This window comes from Biomphalaria glabrata, chromosome 15 (assembly GCF_947242115.1).
Source record: "Biomphalaria glabrata chromosome 15, xgBioGlab47.1, whole genome shotgun sequence".
NCBI classification, from domain to species: domain Eukaryota; kingdom Metazoa; phylum Mollusca; class Gastropoda; family Planorbidae; genus Biomphalaria; species Biomphalaria glabrata.
This window is the reverse complement of record NC_074725.1, coordinates 13,820,172-13,834,333: the sequence shown is the minus strand read 5'-3', so window position 1 is coordinate 13,834,333 and position 14,162 is coordinate 13,820,172. Positions and strand designations below refer to the sequence as shown.

General features: G+C 34.1%; 1 protein-coding gene across 5 annotated transcripts in view; it reads right to left on the bottom strand.

The window, feature by feature from the left end:
- LOC106055671 (filamin-C-like) overlaps nt 1–14,162 on the bottom strand; it is a 97,151-nt gene that overhangs the window by 4,033 nt on the left and 78,956 nt on the right. For all 5 annotated transcript variants that reach the window (XM_056013117.1, XM_056013118.1, XM_056013119.1 and 2 more), the window contains 7 exons: nt 5,071–5,214; nt 4,787–4,912; nt 3,765–3,911; nt 3,297–3,401; nt 2,981–3,160; nt 1,604–1,746; nt 560–698 (listed from right to left, as the gene is read on the bottom strand). In XM_056013117.1, the coding sequence (XP_055869092.1) occupies nt 560–698; nt 1,604–1,746; nt 2,981–3,160; nt 3,297–3,401; nt 3,765–3,911; nt 4,787–4,912; nt 5,071–5,214 (984 nt within the window). The remainder of the gene's footprint in view (nt 1–559; nt 699–1,603; nt 1,747–2,980; nt 3,161–3,296; nt 3,402–3,764; nt 3,912–4,786; nt 4,913–5,070; nt 5,215–14,162) is intronic.

Below are 14,162 nucleotides of genomic sequence, written 5' to 3'. Positions count from 1 at the left end.
GATAAAACAAGTTAGAGGACAATATTCATATATATCACTCATTATTATATTGGATTTTCCTTTTAAGATGCAGTGTTTAGATACAAACTTAGCCTATGAGCTAATACATTTATTCATACAAATTTTTTACAATCAAAACTTTATTTGGATATTGTTACAAACTGCATCTTGAAAGCAAAATTTTTTTAACCAAAAAGATTTTTTGGTTTAGTTGATGTAAGTCAAAAAAAATCTATTTTCCCACAGACCAAAACTGTTCAATAGAATGTTAAGAAGAGTGTTATGTTGTCTAACTAAACACATTTTTGTTACAAAAAATGTGAAATGCTGTATACAAATGCCAAATAGTGCTTTACAGTTAAAGCGTGCAAATAAAAGGCAAAATGACAGCTGCGGGAATTGTGATAATAGGAAATCTTAATATTAAATCTGTCCTTGACCTTGAGCTCAAATCTGCACTTATATTTCTTTTAAATAAAATTAACTTTTACAAAGTCATTAGAAACTTATGTCACAAATAAACAATAACAGCGAAAGTAAAAAAGAAGGTATCCTCTACCTGGTCCAGCTTTCCTGGTATCTATTCTGAAATCTAAACTGTTACCCATCAATCCACCTTTGAGGCCTTCACCATTTACTATGACACGATTTGGATAAGAGGCACCAATGACATTCACTTTGTATGGAGCTCCTCGTAGCTGACACAAAGTTTACAAATGACATTATTCAACAATGTATTGCAAATAAATAGACAAACTTATCATAAGGAAGGTATTTTTAATATCTTCTAATGATTTTCTTTCTAGTTTTTTTTTCTTTTTATTTACAAATTCAATAAACAAATTGTACAAATTAATTGTTAAAGATTTAGGGGTTTCATTCTTATTTATTATCTCATTTGAAATTAGCAAGCATCTATTTGCATAATTAAATTGCTTACATTAATAAACTAAAATAAATGTTTCAGTAGTGGTATATGACACAACACTATTTAGATGTAGCCATGTCATTTCATTTATTATATGTTTAGGCCTAAATTAATCAATGTTTTTTAATCTTTTTAAAACAACTTGCTAAAAAAACTAAAATGTGATTATTATAATCCCTATACTTCTAATACAAATGGATGTATAAAAGAAGTTAAAATAACTTTTAGTACATTTTTCAACTATTCTTATGTCATTTATACAGTTATAAATATTTGTAGATTTCACTGTTTAGGACATCAGAGTATTTTATTCTTGCATGTTTAAATTTTGCATCGTTAAGACATTCTTCATAGAGAGACTGTGGTCATAGTCTCCCTAGCATCCTCTTATTTCAGAATGAGTGGGTGGGGAAGTGCACTTGGATTTTAGCTTGGAAATAACTTGTGGCCTTACAGCAGTTAGACCCTTCATTTGTTTTTTCAAAGTTGTATTCAGTTTCTTCAATCTATAGTATAAAACACACATTTTTTTCATCTCAATCAAAAGGGCAATCTTTTCATTGTCTTCTAGTCTGCAGCCTTGATACACCAAATGCAAAAGATGTCTATAGAAAGAGCTAGAAAGACAGATGTAGATAGATACAGTTGTATAATTTACAGCATGATGTTTCTTACCTGTCGACCATTCCAGGAGATATTAAGTAGATAAGCACCGGGGATAACAGGTATGTAAGTACATCTGTACTTTCCTCCACCCAAAGGAGTTTTAAAAACCTGAATTTCAGCCCTGACACCAGTCAGCTCGACTTCTGGTTCACCTTTTGGGTTAAACAGAAAATACTTTTCATAAGACCATGGCACAATAAAAATTATTTTTGTTAAACTATTTTCACAAGTAATGGCTGTTTAGTCTAAACAATATAATTGCATATAGTTGATTTAATGATCTGGATAAGCAGACATCTACTATCACCATATATAAGGTTTGAGAACAGCTTCTACAATTTACCTTTGTGCATGAGATGGTTGTAGAATAAGAGGTCTTACATTACAGGGAGACAACTTAGTCAAAATGATATAGAGTTCACACAAGAAAAAAAGAAGGCAAGCCAATAAAAAGGGAACAGTAACACTTTACAAAAAGTTGAAACTAAAATAAAAAGGGAACAGTAACACTTTACAAAAAAGTTGAAACTAAAATAAAAAGGAACAGTAACACTTTACAAAAAAGTTGAAACTAAAATAAAAAGGAACAGTAACATACAAACAAATTTTAAACTAACACCTGAAGAAAATATTAACATATCTTTCAGGGAAATTAATGTTTCTCAAAGTAAATCAACTGAGAATTATGGTAGTTGAGGGATTTAAATATGGTTGTATGTTACAAAATGTATGTCATTTAATATTTATTGAAAATTCATGTCATATTGAGATTTTGAGTGACTAAATGTAAAAACAAATTTAGGTACAATGGAGTCCAGTGTTGTGATTATTTTGACTGATTTGCTATTAAAGAGTTGGAAAAATGTTTTTCCAAATTCACTTATGTCTTTCCTTCAAATTCACTTATGTCTTTCCTTTTTATTACTATTTATAAGAAACCCAGTGAGATTTATGTTAATTTAATATGAATATTATACAGGATCAAACCTTGTTAGAATAAACAATAATTATGTCATTACTAATTCAGTATGTGGATTTGGATTGGTTTACTCGAAATTTGATCAAACTCTTAGTCTTCTGCTAGGATGCATAAATGCACCTCAGATTTGAGCACTACAAATTATAACACTAAAAAGAAACTGTTTTGGACACTTTTTAAGACTATTAGTCAATCAATCAATACTGATTGGCATAGAACTAAAGTGGAAGAGCACAAAAAGATGGATGAAAACTGTAAAATAAGATCAATAAAGCGAGGTCTTATGTATCATTCTGGCTTGCACATGTCAACAGATAGTTGGCTACACCACACCAGGACACAGCCCATGAAAATATAGAAAGCTACAATAAAGGGATGTAACTCTAACTGGTTCTATTGTTTCTTACCTGGCCCTGCCTGGCTTCCATCAATGATGAACTCTGCTTCTTCCCTGATCACTGCTTCCTTCAAACCTTGACCACTCAGCCAGACCTTGCTAGGGTCAGCAGCTCCACTGACTGCAAAGCCTACATAAGGTGAGTTGACCAAAGGATGATCAGACCAGTACAGATGAATATGATGAAGGCCTGGAACATAATTAATACATGAGTTTTATTTTGTGTCACAGAAATTGCAATTCTCATGTTTTTAACCAATTTTATATCAAGGTTGAAAGAAACATAAAAAAAAGGCAGGATGTAGTGATATACTATATAATGTTACCTTCTTCTTTGGGCACAAATTTCACTACACATTTCCCTTTATGTTCATTATCTACTTCTACTGGTATAAATGCACTAGGACTTTTCACTTCTGCTCTCATGTGACCTGACAAAGAAATAATATTTTAACAAACTTTAACATATTCTCATAGCTATGCTAAAGCTGTTCTTTAATTCAATGATATTTATAAACTCTATATATTGTGTTGAATAAAAAGTAGAAATATTAAAGTCATCAATATACATACTGTTTTCAAGCTTATATATATATTAAAATGGAAATTGTTTCCACTATACTAATGTACAATATATTTTTATTTGAATAATCTTGTACCCATTATTACTTTGTTATTCCACATTCCATTTCTTTCACACTAATCAAACAAAAATATGTTACATCTTTACAACTTTAACCAAAATCTATTAATTATATATATTTAAAAATGTTTGCACACTGAACTGTCGTTACCTGGACCTGCTTCGGAGATGTCAAAAGGAATTTTTTTCTCTTCTCCAACGACCAGATGAATTCTGTCCTGTCCATCCATATAATGATGCCAACCTCCCACAACTTTGACTTTTCTGGGATCCACAACCTTAGGGTGGAATGGACTGCCTGTCGAGTTATGAAAAAAAAAAGGTTAAAATTGTGTTGTAGGTTCTTATTTAGCATATTTTTGTTAAGATATTTAGCCTTGATTCCATCAATAGCATTGATAAATAATCCAAACTTATATTAAAAATATTCAAGTTCTATTTTCAATGTCTATGACATAATTAATCTTTACTGCATGTCTTACTGTACATATTTATCATTCTAGCTATGACATATTTAAAAGTTTATAATGTTGGCATTTTTTCCCATTACTAGCTTATTATATTTAAACTTTATTTCCATTATGAGACATTGAATATTTATTTAAACTTCAAATTAAATCTTACTCTGTGTCCAGCAAATACTAAATATTGAATCTGTGATACATTAGTAGCAATAAAATATCGATTCTTTGATACCAATCTTGATGTAACCTTATTCCTTACATCTATCTTGTCTTTTTTCTTTACAACAAATATTGTCAAACAAAATCTTTAACTACAGTTTGTGGGGAAACAACCCAGCAAGCACCAATAGAGCAAGTAATCAAAAGATGGAAATGGGGATGGATTGGACAAACAATGCAAACATCAACATAAAATATAGAAAACAGGCTGTAGACTGGAACCCACATTAGAAGAAAAAGAAGATCAGTACAAATAGAAGCAAAGATGGCAGGAGGGACTTGGACACAACCGAGAGAATTTGCCAGAAAAGAGTTTGATGGTGAGTACTATTGCTCCCCTATGCTCCACTGTGAGTCAAGAGGATCAAGCCAAAACAAAAATAGTACCACTATTAGAATTTTAAATTAAAATTAGAGTGCAAGTCATCAAGAACCAACCAGAGAATAACATTTTTTTTTAAATTGAAAAAAAACAAAAAACAAATTTAACCTGGAATTTCTTTGCCATTCCATCTGACATAGACATCAAATAGACCAACTTCCACTGGGATGTAGGTGACTCTGTACTGACCATCTGGTTGTGGGTCAATGCTGCACTTAGCTATTGCATTAGGACCTAAAGGATAGTGAAAACTTACATTTAATATTTTTTTAAGTATTCATTATAATTTGAGCATTTATCACTTGCATAATAGTATCCATACTATCTAAAATGTGTTATCTTACAGTAAACAATACAAAAAAAATCTGTTTCATCAGATGATTTCAACTAACCATCAACTTGTACAGTTGGCTCTCCTCTGAGATTTCTAGAATCAATAATAAAGGTGGCAGGCTTGTCCTCTTCGCCTTTGTGAAGTCCCTCACCATGAGCTGTTGGTAAAGTTCCTTCAGAAATTTCTTGATGGAAGGGGCTTCCTATACAGCAGAAGGAAGGACAAAGTTTCAATTACAAGTTTCAGCAAATGTTTGATTACAATATCTGAAGGCATCATTAAATATAGTGTTTTAAAGTGCGCAAATTAACCTGAAATTAAACATCATTCTTTCAAAGCAGAATTACTTCAAATCCCATTCTTTTTTATTGAATTTGTTGAATTAGCCATGTTTTTGTTAACTGAAATTTCACTTTCCTCTAATTTTTGGACATGATTTTTTTCATTGAAAAATTACGGTTATAAAATTTATAAACAAAAGTATATTTTTAAAATGTAAATTTGAAGCTTTTTACATGTTTTCTGGGGGCCTGATATCTGACATTAGTTGGGGAAAGTAAAGGCAGTTGGTCGTTATGCTAGCCACATGACTCCATCATTAACCATCAGCCATAGATGACCCTTACATCATCTGCCCCCATAGATTGCAAGGTATGAAAAAGATAATTTATTTTACTTTTTTCTGATTAAAAAATTAATCTCTATATACTCTATTGAGTAATATACTCCACTTAGATGCGTCACTCAGAGAATTAAAAAAAAAAATATTTTCCTTTACCAGGTAAAAAATTTCAAAGATATACCTGATTAAAGCATTTATTTTTTTATACATAAATACAATCCAGCCAATTTTATTCATGTGTAATTTTGTATATATATATTATACTTTTTTTTCTTTTCTAAACGAATATCTTTAAAGCTAATTTTTCATACAACAATTGAAAATTACTTTATACAGGAATCAGTTTGATATGTTTTCATTGGAAGTCATTTTAGAATGACTTGCAGAGCTGTAAGTTGAACAAAAAATAACAAAAAAAAAATCAAGAACTAGAACTCTGTTAGAAGTTGATTCAAACAAAGACAAAAACATCTCCTCTGCCACCTATTTGGAGACCTATTTGTCAGTGTCAAGTGAAGTATTCAGTTCAACTGTTACTTGATGTCTTACCTGTAGCAAATACTACAAAGACCAGTGAGAAAAGGGGGGAGCAGGTCCGTTTGTTCAATCTTAGACTCAAAGTAGGCCAAGTTTAAATATATAGAGTCTCTAGGCTAACTCTGTGCTTAAAAAAACACATGCTTAATCTTTTTTTTTTTAAGAAATGTATGAACTTTCACAATTTTTTTAATTTTTAGTATAAAGTTTAATCATTTTCAAAATGATTAATAAAACAAAACAATTTAATGTTTTTCAAAAAAATTCATCAATTTTGATAACATTAATCAAGACAATTTGTAAAAATGATTCTGAATACATTTATATTACATTAATACACGGAACCCAAGGGATGGATAAAAGAAGAAGACCTTAGAACTCAAGATGCATGTTTTTTTTTTAAGTATTGTAAAGAAATGTAATAAGTAAATATGAACCAAAAAACAGTCAAGGTAAAAGAAGAACAATATTTTGAAGCAATCAAAGGTTTGAAATGTAAAGTTTTCAAATTGGAAAAAAAAAAGAGTGTTTAAGTCTCTCATTGTTTGGTGTTAATAAAGAAAAAATTAATAAGTAAAAAAAAATATTTAAATTTGTTTAGTTCACTTTATTAATTGAAAGAGCAAAAATGGAAATAATTGTCAGCTATTTATCAGAAAGTAATAAAATCTATGCAGTAGGTGATGCTAAGCCAGTGTTGGAAGAAAGGTAATATCTAGATCTAAGTTTGGAGGGATAAGTTCACAATTATGGCCACACAATATTCATGTGTGTAAATACTCCTAACCACCACCACCGCTCCCCCCCCCCCCAAAGGAAATTATAATAACCTTCCTGGTGAGACTAGAAGTTTAAGAAGGAAACCTAATGAACATTACATGTTGTATTAGTTTTATGACCAGATATTAATAAGTTTTCTTTGTGACAAATCATCTGTAGACATATTAGTGACAATGTAGTAGTAATTAAAAAGTTTTGGGTTGAATGAAATATTGAAAAAAAAAAATGTAAAGTGTATTACAAGCCAGTATTGGTGATCTGACATGTTGACCTTTTAGGTGTGGGGAATTCATGTGTCAAACTTTAAATATGAATATGTTAAAAAACCTGGCAAGTTGCCTGTAAGTTAAAGTTACTTTTTGCTTCTGTATGGAATAAGAAATGTCAAAAACGTTGTGACAAAAATAGTTTTACAAGTTTCCATTAATTTGTAATTATATTTTCTAAATTAGCCAGGAAAATCAATGACTAAGTAGAATTTAAGTCTCTAATTAAAATGCACCAACTGGTTAACATATGGATAGGCAGAAGATTTAGTGGGTTTTTTTTTCAAAGATCTGTAACTTTTAAGATAGAAATTAAAAATGTCTTTTATTCATTCAGTGTAAAAAAAATAATTTTTTATATATAGGCTATTATTTGGAAGCAGTAAGAGAGGAAGCCAACTTAAGAGTTTCCACGAAGACCAGTAAATTCCTATAAAATTATTTTGAACAAAGTAAATTCATTTTTTTAAATGTCATGCTTATAAGGACTTAACGAAATATGGATTTTTTTCCCACATGTCCCTTGGCCCTAAGCATTATAATGGATGCTACTGTTAATAAAAGGCTGGAAATATTATGTGCAAAATAAGACTAGAGTATAGAGTATAGTATTTTACGAGGCAATGCAGTCCCAGCAGTGTTCTACATATATTTTGCCAGATTCAGTGAATACATAACCCAGACATATCTTGACATAAGAGTTCTCCGGCAGTGGTCCTTTTGTGTGCATAACAACTAGACTCTAGATCTAGATATAATCTTGGTCATGTGTGTTATTCAATATAGATCTAGATCTTGATAAGAGCTCTGATGGTCTTTTTTTTTTTAAGGAAAATAATTGGAATACTGGTTAAAAATCTTTGTAAAAAATAACTGAAATGCTCTGAGTGTCCAAAGTGTCAATCACCAAAAAAAAAAAAATAAATAAATAAAAGGTTAAACTGCCCTTTTTATTCATTTCAAAGTGTTGGTACTTTTTAAAAACCTTTTCTTTCGTAACTTTTATCAGCTAAAAAACACAGACCCCATCATTCACACAACCACAGCATACAATACCCACCAGTGGTTTTCGGTTGTTCATTTTTGGTCGCCTGCTTGTACTGATTAGTTGAACGGTGATCAACAATCAAGTCTGGTATTAATGTAGAAGACGTTTTCGGAGGCACCACAATGAACATATGTGACTTGTTGGCTAGAGCAGTAGCAGACGCGTCCACAAGCACGCCTGAGCTGCTTTTCTTACTGCTGGAACTGTTATCTGAAGCAACACTGCTGTCACTTTTACTACCCAATGAACGATGAGTTTTGCTGTATTTATGATAGCGAGGATGATGCCGTCTGTCGGTGGTATGATAAAGTCTTGATGAGCCACCTTGTAGATCAGAAGGCGAGGCTGTCCTTGGCTTTCCATCTAGTGCCTGGTCCAGTGACAGAACAGACCAGGAAGATGCAGTGACCGAGGAACTGTCCACAATGTGATTATATCGATGACTACCGGAGCCTTCTGCAATTGTTGTCATTGCAGCAGACGTGGTTCTTGTTGGCGATGTGTTGTGACCATATTTAGCAACGCTATCTGCCGTCACGAAATAAGTGTCTACACTGCTAGTGCTGCTACCACTGTCCATAACTTTCAAGACAAGTGATCTAGGCGAACTTAATCCCGAAGAACTGACGTCAGAATGGTAAGCACTTCTGGTCAAATCTTCGTCTAAATAAATGTGGTCATATGTTTTATTAGGATTAAATTGTCCATTATCTAAAGTATTGACCGTGAGATCATCTCTGAATAAATCACTTGTGCTTTTAGCTCTTCCTAGAGAAGAATAGCTTCTCTTACTGATAAGGAAATCGAATTTATCATTGGAGTTGCCAATTGAATTATGCTTTTGATACTGAGGTCTTGCATTATGATCACTTTGACTTTGATCTATCATCAATATTTTAAAACCTCCATCGGAGGTACGTACACCTTGGTGGCGGCTTGAGAACTCTTGGGTAAGGTCTGACTCTGAATGCATCAAACTGCTATTACGGAGCAGTCCGGGTAGCCTTATAGTTGTCACGCGACCTGGAGTGTCGTTTGCTCCAACAAAATTGCTAGAACCAGAAGATGGTGCATCTGACATGCCAGAAAAACGTGTATTGTGTCCAGAGTCTTGATGCCGGAAAGGATATCGAGATATTGTCACATTAGATGTAGAAGACTTGGTTGTATTCTGGGAAGAACTGTATCCGAAGGTGTCTTGTGACGAAATGTGGCTACTTTGGTTTACATGAACGGGCTGAGATGACTTAATATTGTATTCAATATTTCCTAGACTTGAGCTAGAGTGAGATTCTGGCGAATTCGAGTTGAAATTATGACTGATATTAATCGTGTTATTTGTCAACTCTAGTTTAGTCTGCCTCCCATTGACAAGAGAGTTTTGCGAATCTGCAACACCACTCCAGGATGACAAACTATTTCTCCCTGCCAATGATTCCACTGGGAAATTAGAATCTGTAACTGTGGCACCGTTTATTGTAACTGTGCTTCCACTGATTGTCACAGAATTACCGCGAGTAACGTTGGCTGTGTTCCCTGAAGAACCAAACATATTTTTATTGGGTACGGCATAAATATCGCTTTGTGATTGGCTGAAAGACGTTGTCGATTCCTGTCGGTTTCTATTGGTCCATTCTGAATATTTTCCGGCACTAGTGCCCACATCATCAAAATTTCGTGACGCATTTTCAGACAAAGAGACATTGGCGGTTTCCTGTTTTTCGCTTTTTGCTGACTGCTCTTCGTTAATCAGTTGGTTCGTCCGGTTCTTATTCATTAAATGATTTTCTAGCTTATTGAGCAGCTTTTTGTTAGAGAATATAGAGTTCAGACTGTCCATGGATCTGGAACCTTGCTTCTCTAGTTTTGACTGGGCCATTCGCTGCTCTAACTCCTGCACGGAGCTGTCGTCAAACATCGTGTGGGGCCGACCATTTCTGGCTCGTCTCTCGAGGACGCTGGAGAGCTCCTTGACGACTTCGTTGTACTCCTTAGAGCCCGGGTCCTTTTTGGACCTTCTGAATATTAAGGGATAGTGTAAGCCTGAGTCTGGTGTGTAGGTTGAAATGTTTTCCCAGTGATGCTCAGCCTTGATGGAAGCATTGTTTGATGCAATGGAAGGTTCGTCATTGTTGATTGTGACTGAGCTGGTGGCACTGCTTAACATATTACTGCTCATGGTAGCACTGTCTTTGGTAGCACTGCTCTCGACAACACTCCCAACGTTAGCATTACTCATGGCAGGGACAGTCGCAGTGTAACTGATAGCATCAGCTTTTGTTTCTGTAGGTCCACTGTTGACCGGAACACTAGGCATAGAATAATTATCTGCACTTTTATTGGTTACGTCTGCGTTAAGAACGTCAACAATTAGTTCCGGCACTGACGGAGATGACACAGTTGCGTACGTTTCTACCAAATCTACATTCGTTGAGATATCCTTTTGAAACTTGGGAATATCCACAGAGAAATTCAAACTTTCCCGCTCGAACATATCCCGCAGAGTGGCGTCCCTTTTATCTGGAGTCGAGTGTTTGATTGTCTTCTTTCTTTCTCGTTTCTTCTTTACAGGCAGATCGTGAGCATCGTCGGATATAGAGGAAGTGGACAGAGCGTCCAACGCGGCCAGATTTCGAGCAGATACATAATGCCCGGAGCTTACGGAGCCGTGGGAATCGCTGTCTTTATACTGAATCACCCCGGGTGTGCGTTGTAGGTGATGGCCCTTAGGTGTGGACTGGCCGTTGCCCATTACGCGGTGACAGACTGCTCCAAACGCCAGCTAGTCGAAATGAGCTACTCGCTAGCACACACTGAGGGTGAACGCTGATGGATGCCGTCACATCTCTAGTCACTACCTGCATTGAATTCATAACCGGTGAAAGCTGCTCCACCCCTTCTTCCAGTTTCATTTCGTTATTTCACAATCTTAGCTCACCCTTCCCAACTGTGTGGACGTGTGTGTGTGTGTATGTGTGTGTGTTGTTGACTCAATCCTCCCCCGTCTCTTCCCTCTTCTCTCCTAACCTCTCGGTCTATTCAATTTGCATCTTCGTCTTTTCCCGTCCCCTTTCTTCCTAATTGGGAAACCTGGCTTTAGTATAAAAACTGTTGACACGAGTCGAATCAGCCTAGCCTAGCCTAGCATCGGTATGTTCACTGTTTACACTGAAGAGCACCTTATTTGCAGTGTCTTTGCTGGTACGTGTAGCTCCACTCTCTCTTCCAGGGAAGACCACTGATCCAAGTTCACATCTGTTACCTGTAGGTGTTGTTTCCTTTGTTTTCATAGTATTAAACAACTTAAAAAAAAACAAAAAAACCTCCACGTTCAATGCCAAACGAAATAATTGTTTTATAAGTGACACAAATGTTTTAATGAGAATTTTAGCTTGCTCACATGTGTGAGATTATATAAAAGGTTGAGCCACAGCTTAGTCTATTCTAGGTCTTTATTTAGTTGTTCTGAGAGAAGTAAAAGAAATCACCATCTAGAGTCGGCTTTCAATAGATAGAAGTAGGCCTACATGTACCTCTGTGCACAAATATTTTTTTTTTACAAAACTAGAACGCGTAGATACGAAACAATCAAAGTGTGAAACTCGATGCTTTAGAAATGGCACAATTTCATTTTAAAAATCCCTATTAAAGAAACTTTCTCACAAACCCCAAGAAAATATACACTTCTTTTCTTTTCCTATGTAATTTTATGCAAGTCGTCAAAAGTCAAGCATGATGAACGTAGGGCAACGTCGTATCAGAAATAGTCTGCCAAAAATAAGACATCCTTTCAGAGAGTTCACGGGAAAAAGATGACTAAGTGGGGTATGTGACAGTGGTCTACAGAGTCAAAAGTAATTAACTAAAGGTAAAGATAAATTTTGCACGTCACTGTTAGAGGACAAAAACATAGTTGCTTAAAACAAACGTAGGTAGCAAACAGGCAAAGAAAGAGATTTTGATTTTGTGAGAGCTGAAAGGATTTTCAGATCAAGTAGTAAGCTTTGTTATTTCAAAAAGACTGAAATTTTAAAAAGAATAATTTGACTGACGCACACAAAATTAAAAAGACAATAAAGATTTGTTTAGATAATACAATCTTTTGATTTCTTCAAGTCTTTAATTAAACCTAATTACTCAAGAATAGAAAGAACAGATTCAAGTAGGAACAATATAGAGAAACAATGGAAATACGAAAGTTTACAATTAAAAAATTAAACATAAAAAATGTGAAATGTTAATGGAATTAAAAAAAAGTATTTAATAATGTTAAAACAGACTGATACACCCTAGGCTATATCCAGATATAAGAAACAATGTTTGGGGTCTGTTAATAGATATTTGACTCAGCAAGTTCAAGTCTGATTTTTGTTTTGCTTTCTAGTCCACATTTTTATATCATTGAAGTGTTTAGGAACAGATGAAACCAAATAGTTACCACATTTTTATATCATTGAAGTGTTTAGGAACAGATGAAACCAACTAGTTATCTAACAGAAAGGTGACCATGTTTTGTTTGGGAGAAAAAAAAGAATAATTTGATCGTCTTCCTGGTTGTATGCTAAACACTTTTGACTGTCATGATGGTCTTAAGTGCAAACCTTCCAGGCTTCCATCCCTTACCATCATGCATGGGCTAGGACATAACATTCTTTGCAAACCCTTCAGGCTTCCATCCCTTACCATCATGCATGGGCTAGGACATAACATTCTTCTAATCTGAGCAAGTCAGTTCAATGAAATTAGAGTTCAAAGTTTTGCATTTAAAACTTGATAGTAAAGTTTCAAGAGTTAAAGAAAAAACAACACAAGTCTTATGGGGACAAACTTACTAGTAAAGTTCAAGAGTTAAAGAAAATAACAAATTTATTAACAAGTTATTTAATCTTAACTGAACATTTCACTTATTCCTATTCTCATTGTTGTCTTGTCAACTAATGTGCCCCCTGTAAATGCTATAAAGATCAACTCATGTACCATTTCCCCCTCACTGGGATAGCGTAAAGTATCTGGCAACAGATGGCCTCTGAAAGAGACAGTTGGCAGCTCTAATGAAGACCATGGGACACACATTTGAGATCTAATAAAAGCCCTTGTAAAGATAGGTGCAGAGGATGAAAAGAAAACTTTAAATAGACCCTTGTCAAACAAAAGCTTTGCCTGCATCAGTTGTGGAAAAATATGCTTGGCACATTCCTCGTTCCATATGCTAGGACAAATTTGTACAAATGCTCCTTCTTCCCTAGAGCTATCAGAGCATGGAATGGGTTGTCTGAGCTAGCCAGGAAAACCAGGGACTTGGCAGAATTTAAGTCATCGGTTAATAGGCATGACTAAATGCATGACGCGTAGGATGTAATCATCTTCTTTTTTGAAGTAACATCTGTATTATATAAGATAAGAAGATAATCTCATTCTTCATATACAACATTAAATCTGTGTTGTTGTTCAGCTATTACGTCCTATGTCAGAGTGTATCTGAGTGTAAGTTGACTGTTGTGGATGTTGCGAATAGTTTATCTCCAACTCTAAATAGCCAAGATCAGATAATCATAATAATCTCTTTTAAAAAAGAACAACCTCTGACATAGAGTATTTTCAAACACTTTAAAACTATGAAAGGCTATATTTGATATAAAATTGATAAAATATCAAATATATAATTTCATTATATCACAGGTTTACAATATTAAAGCCAGCAGCATGACTAGATTGACACATGAAACACATTGGACATAATTATCTTCTTTTCTGAAGTAATAACTTTCATTAATAACCCAAGAAATAAAAACTTATTTAGGTCAGTTACTAAATGTTATGTGTTTTCAACAAATTATAACCTAAAAGAAATTGCTTTAAAAAAGGAGCATGTTTAACAAAATTGTGTAATATATATT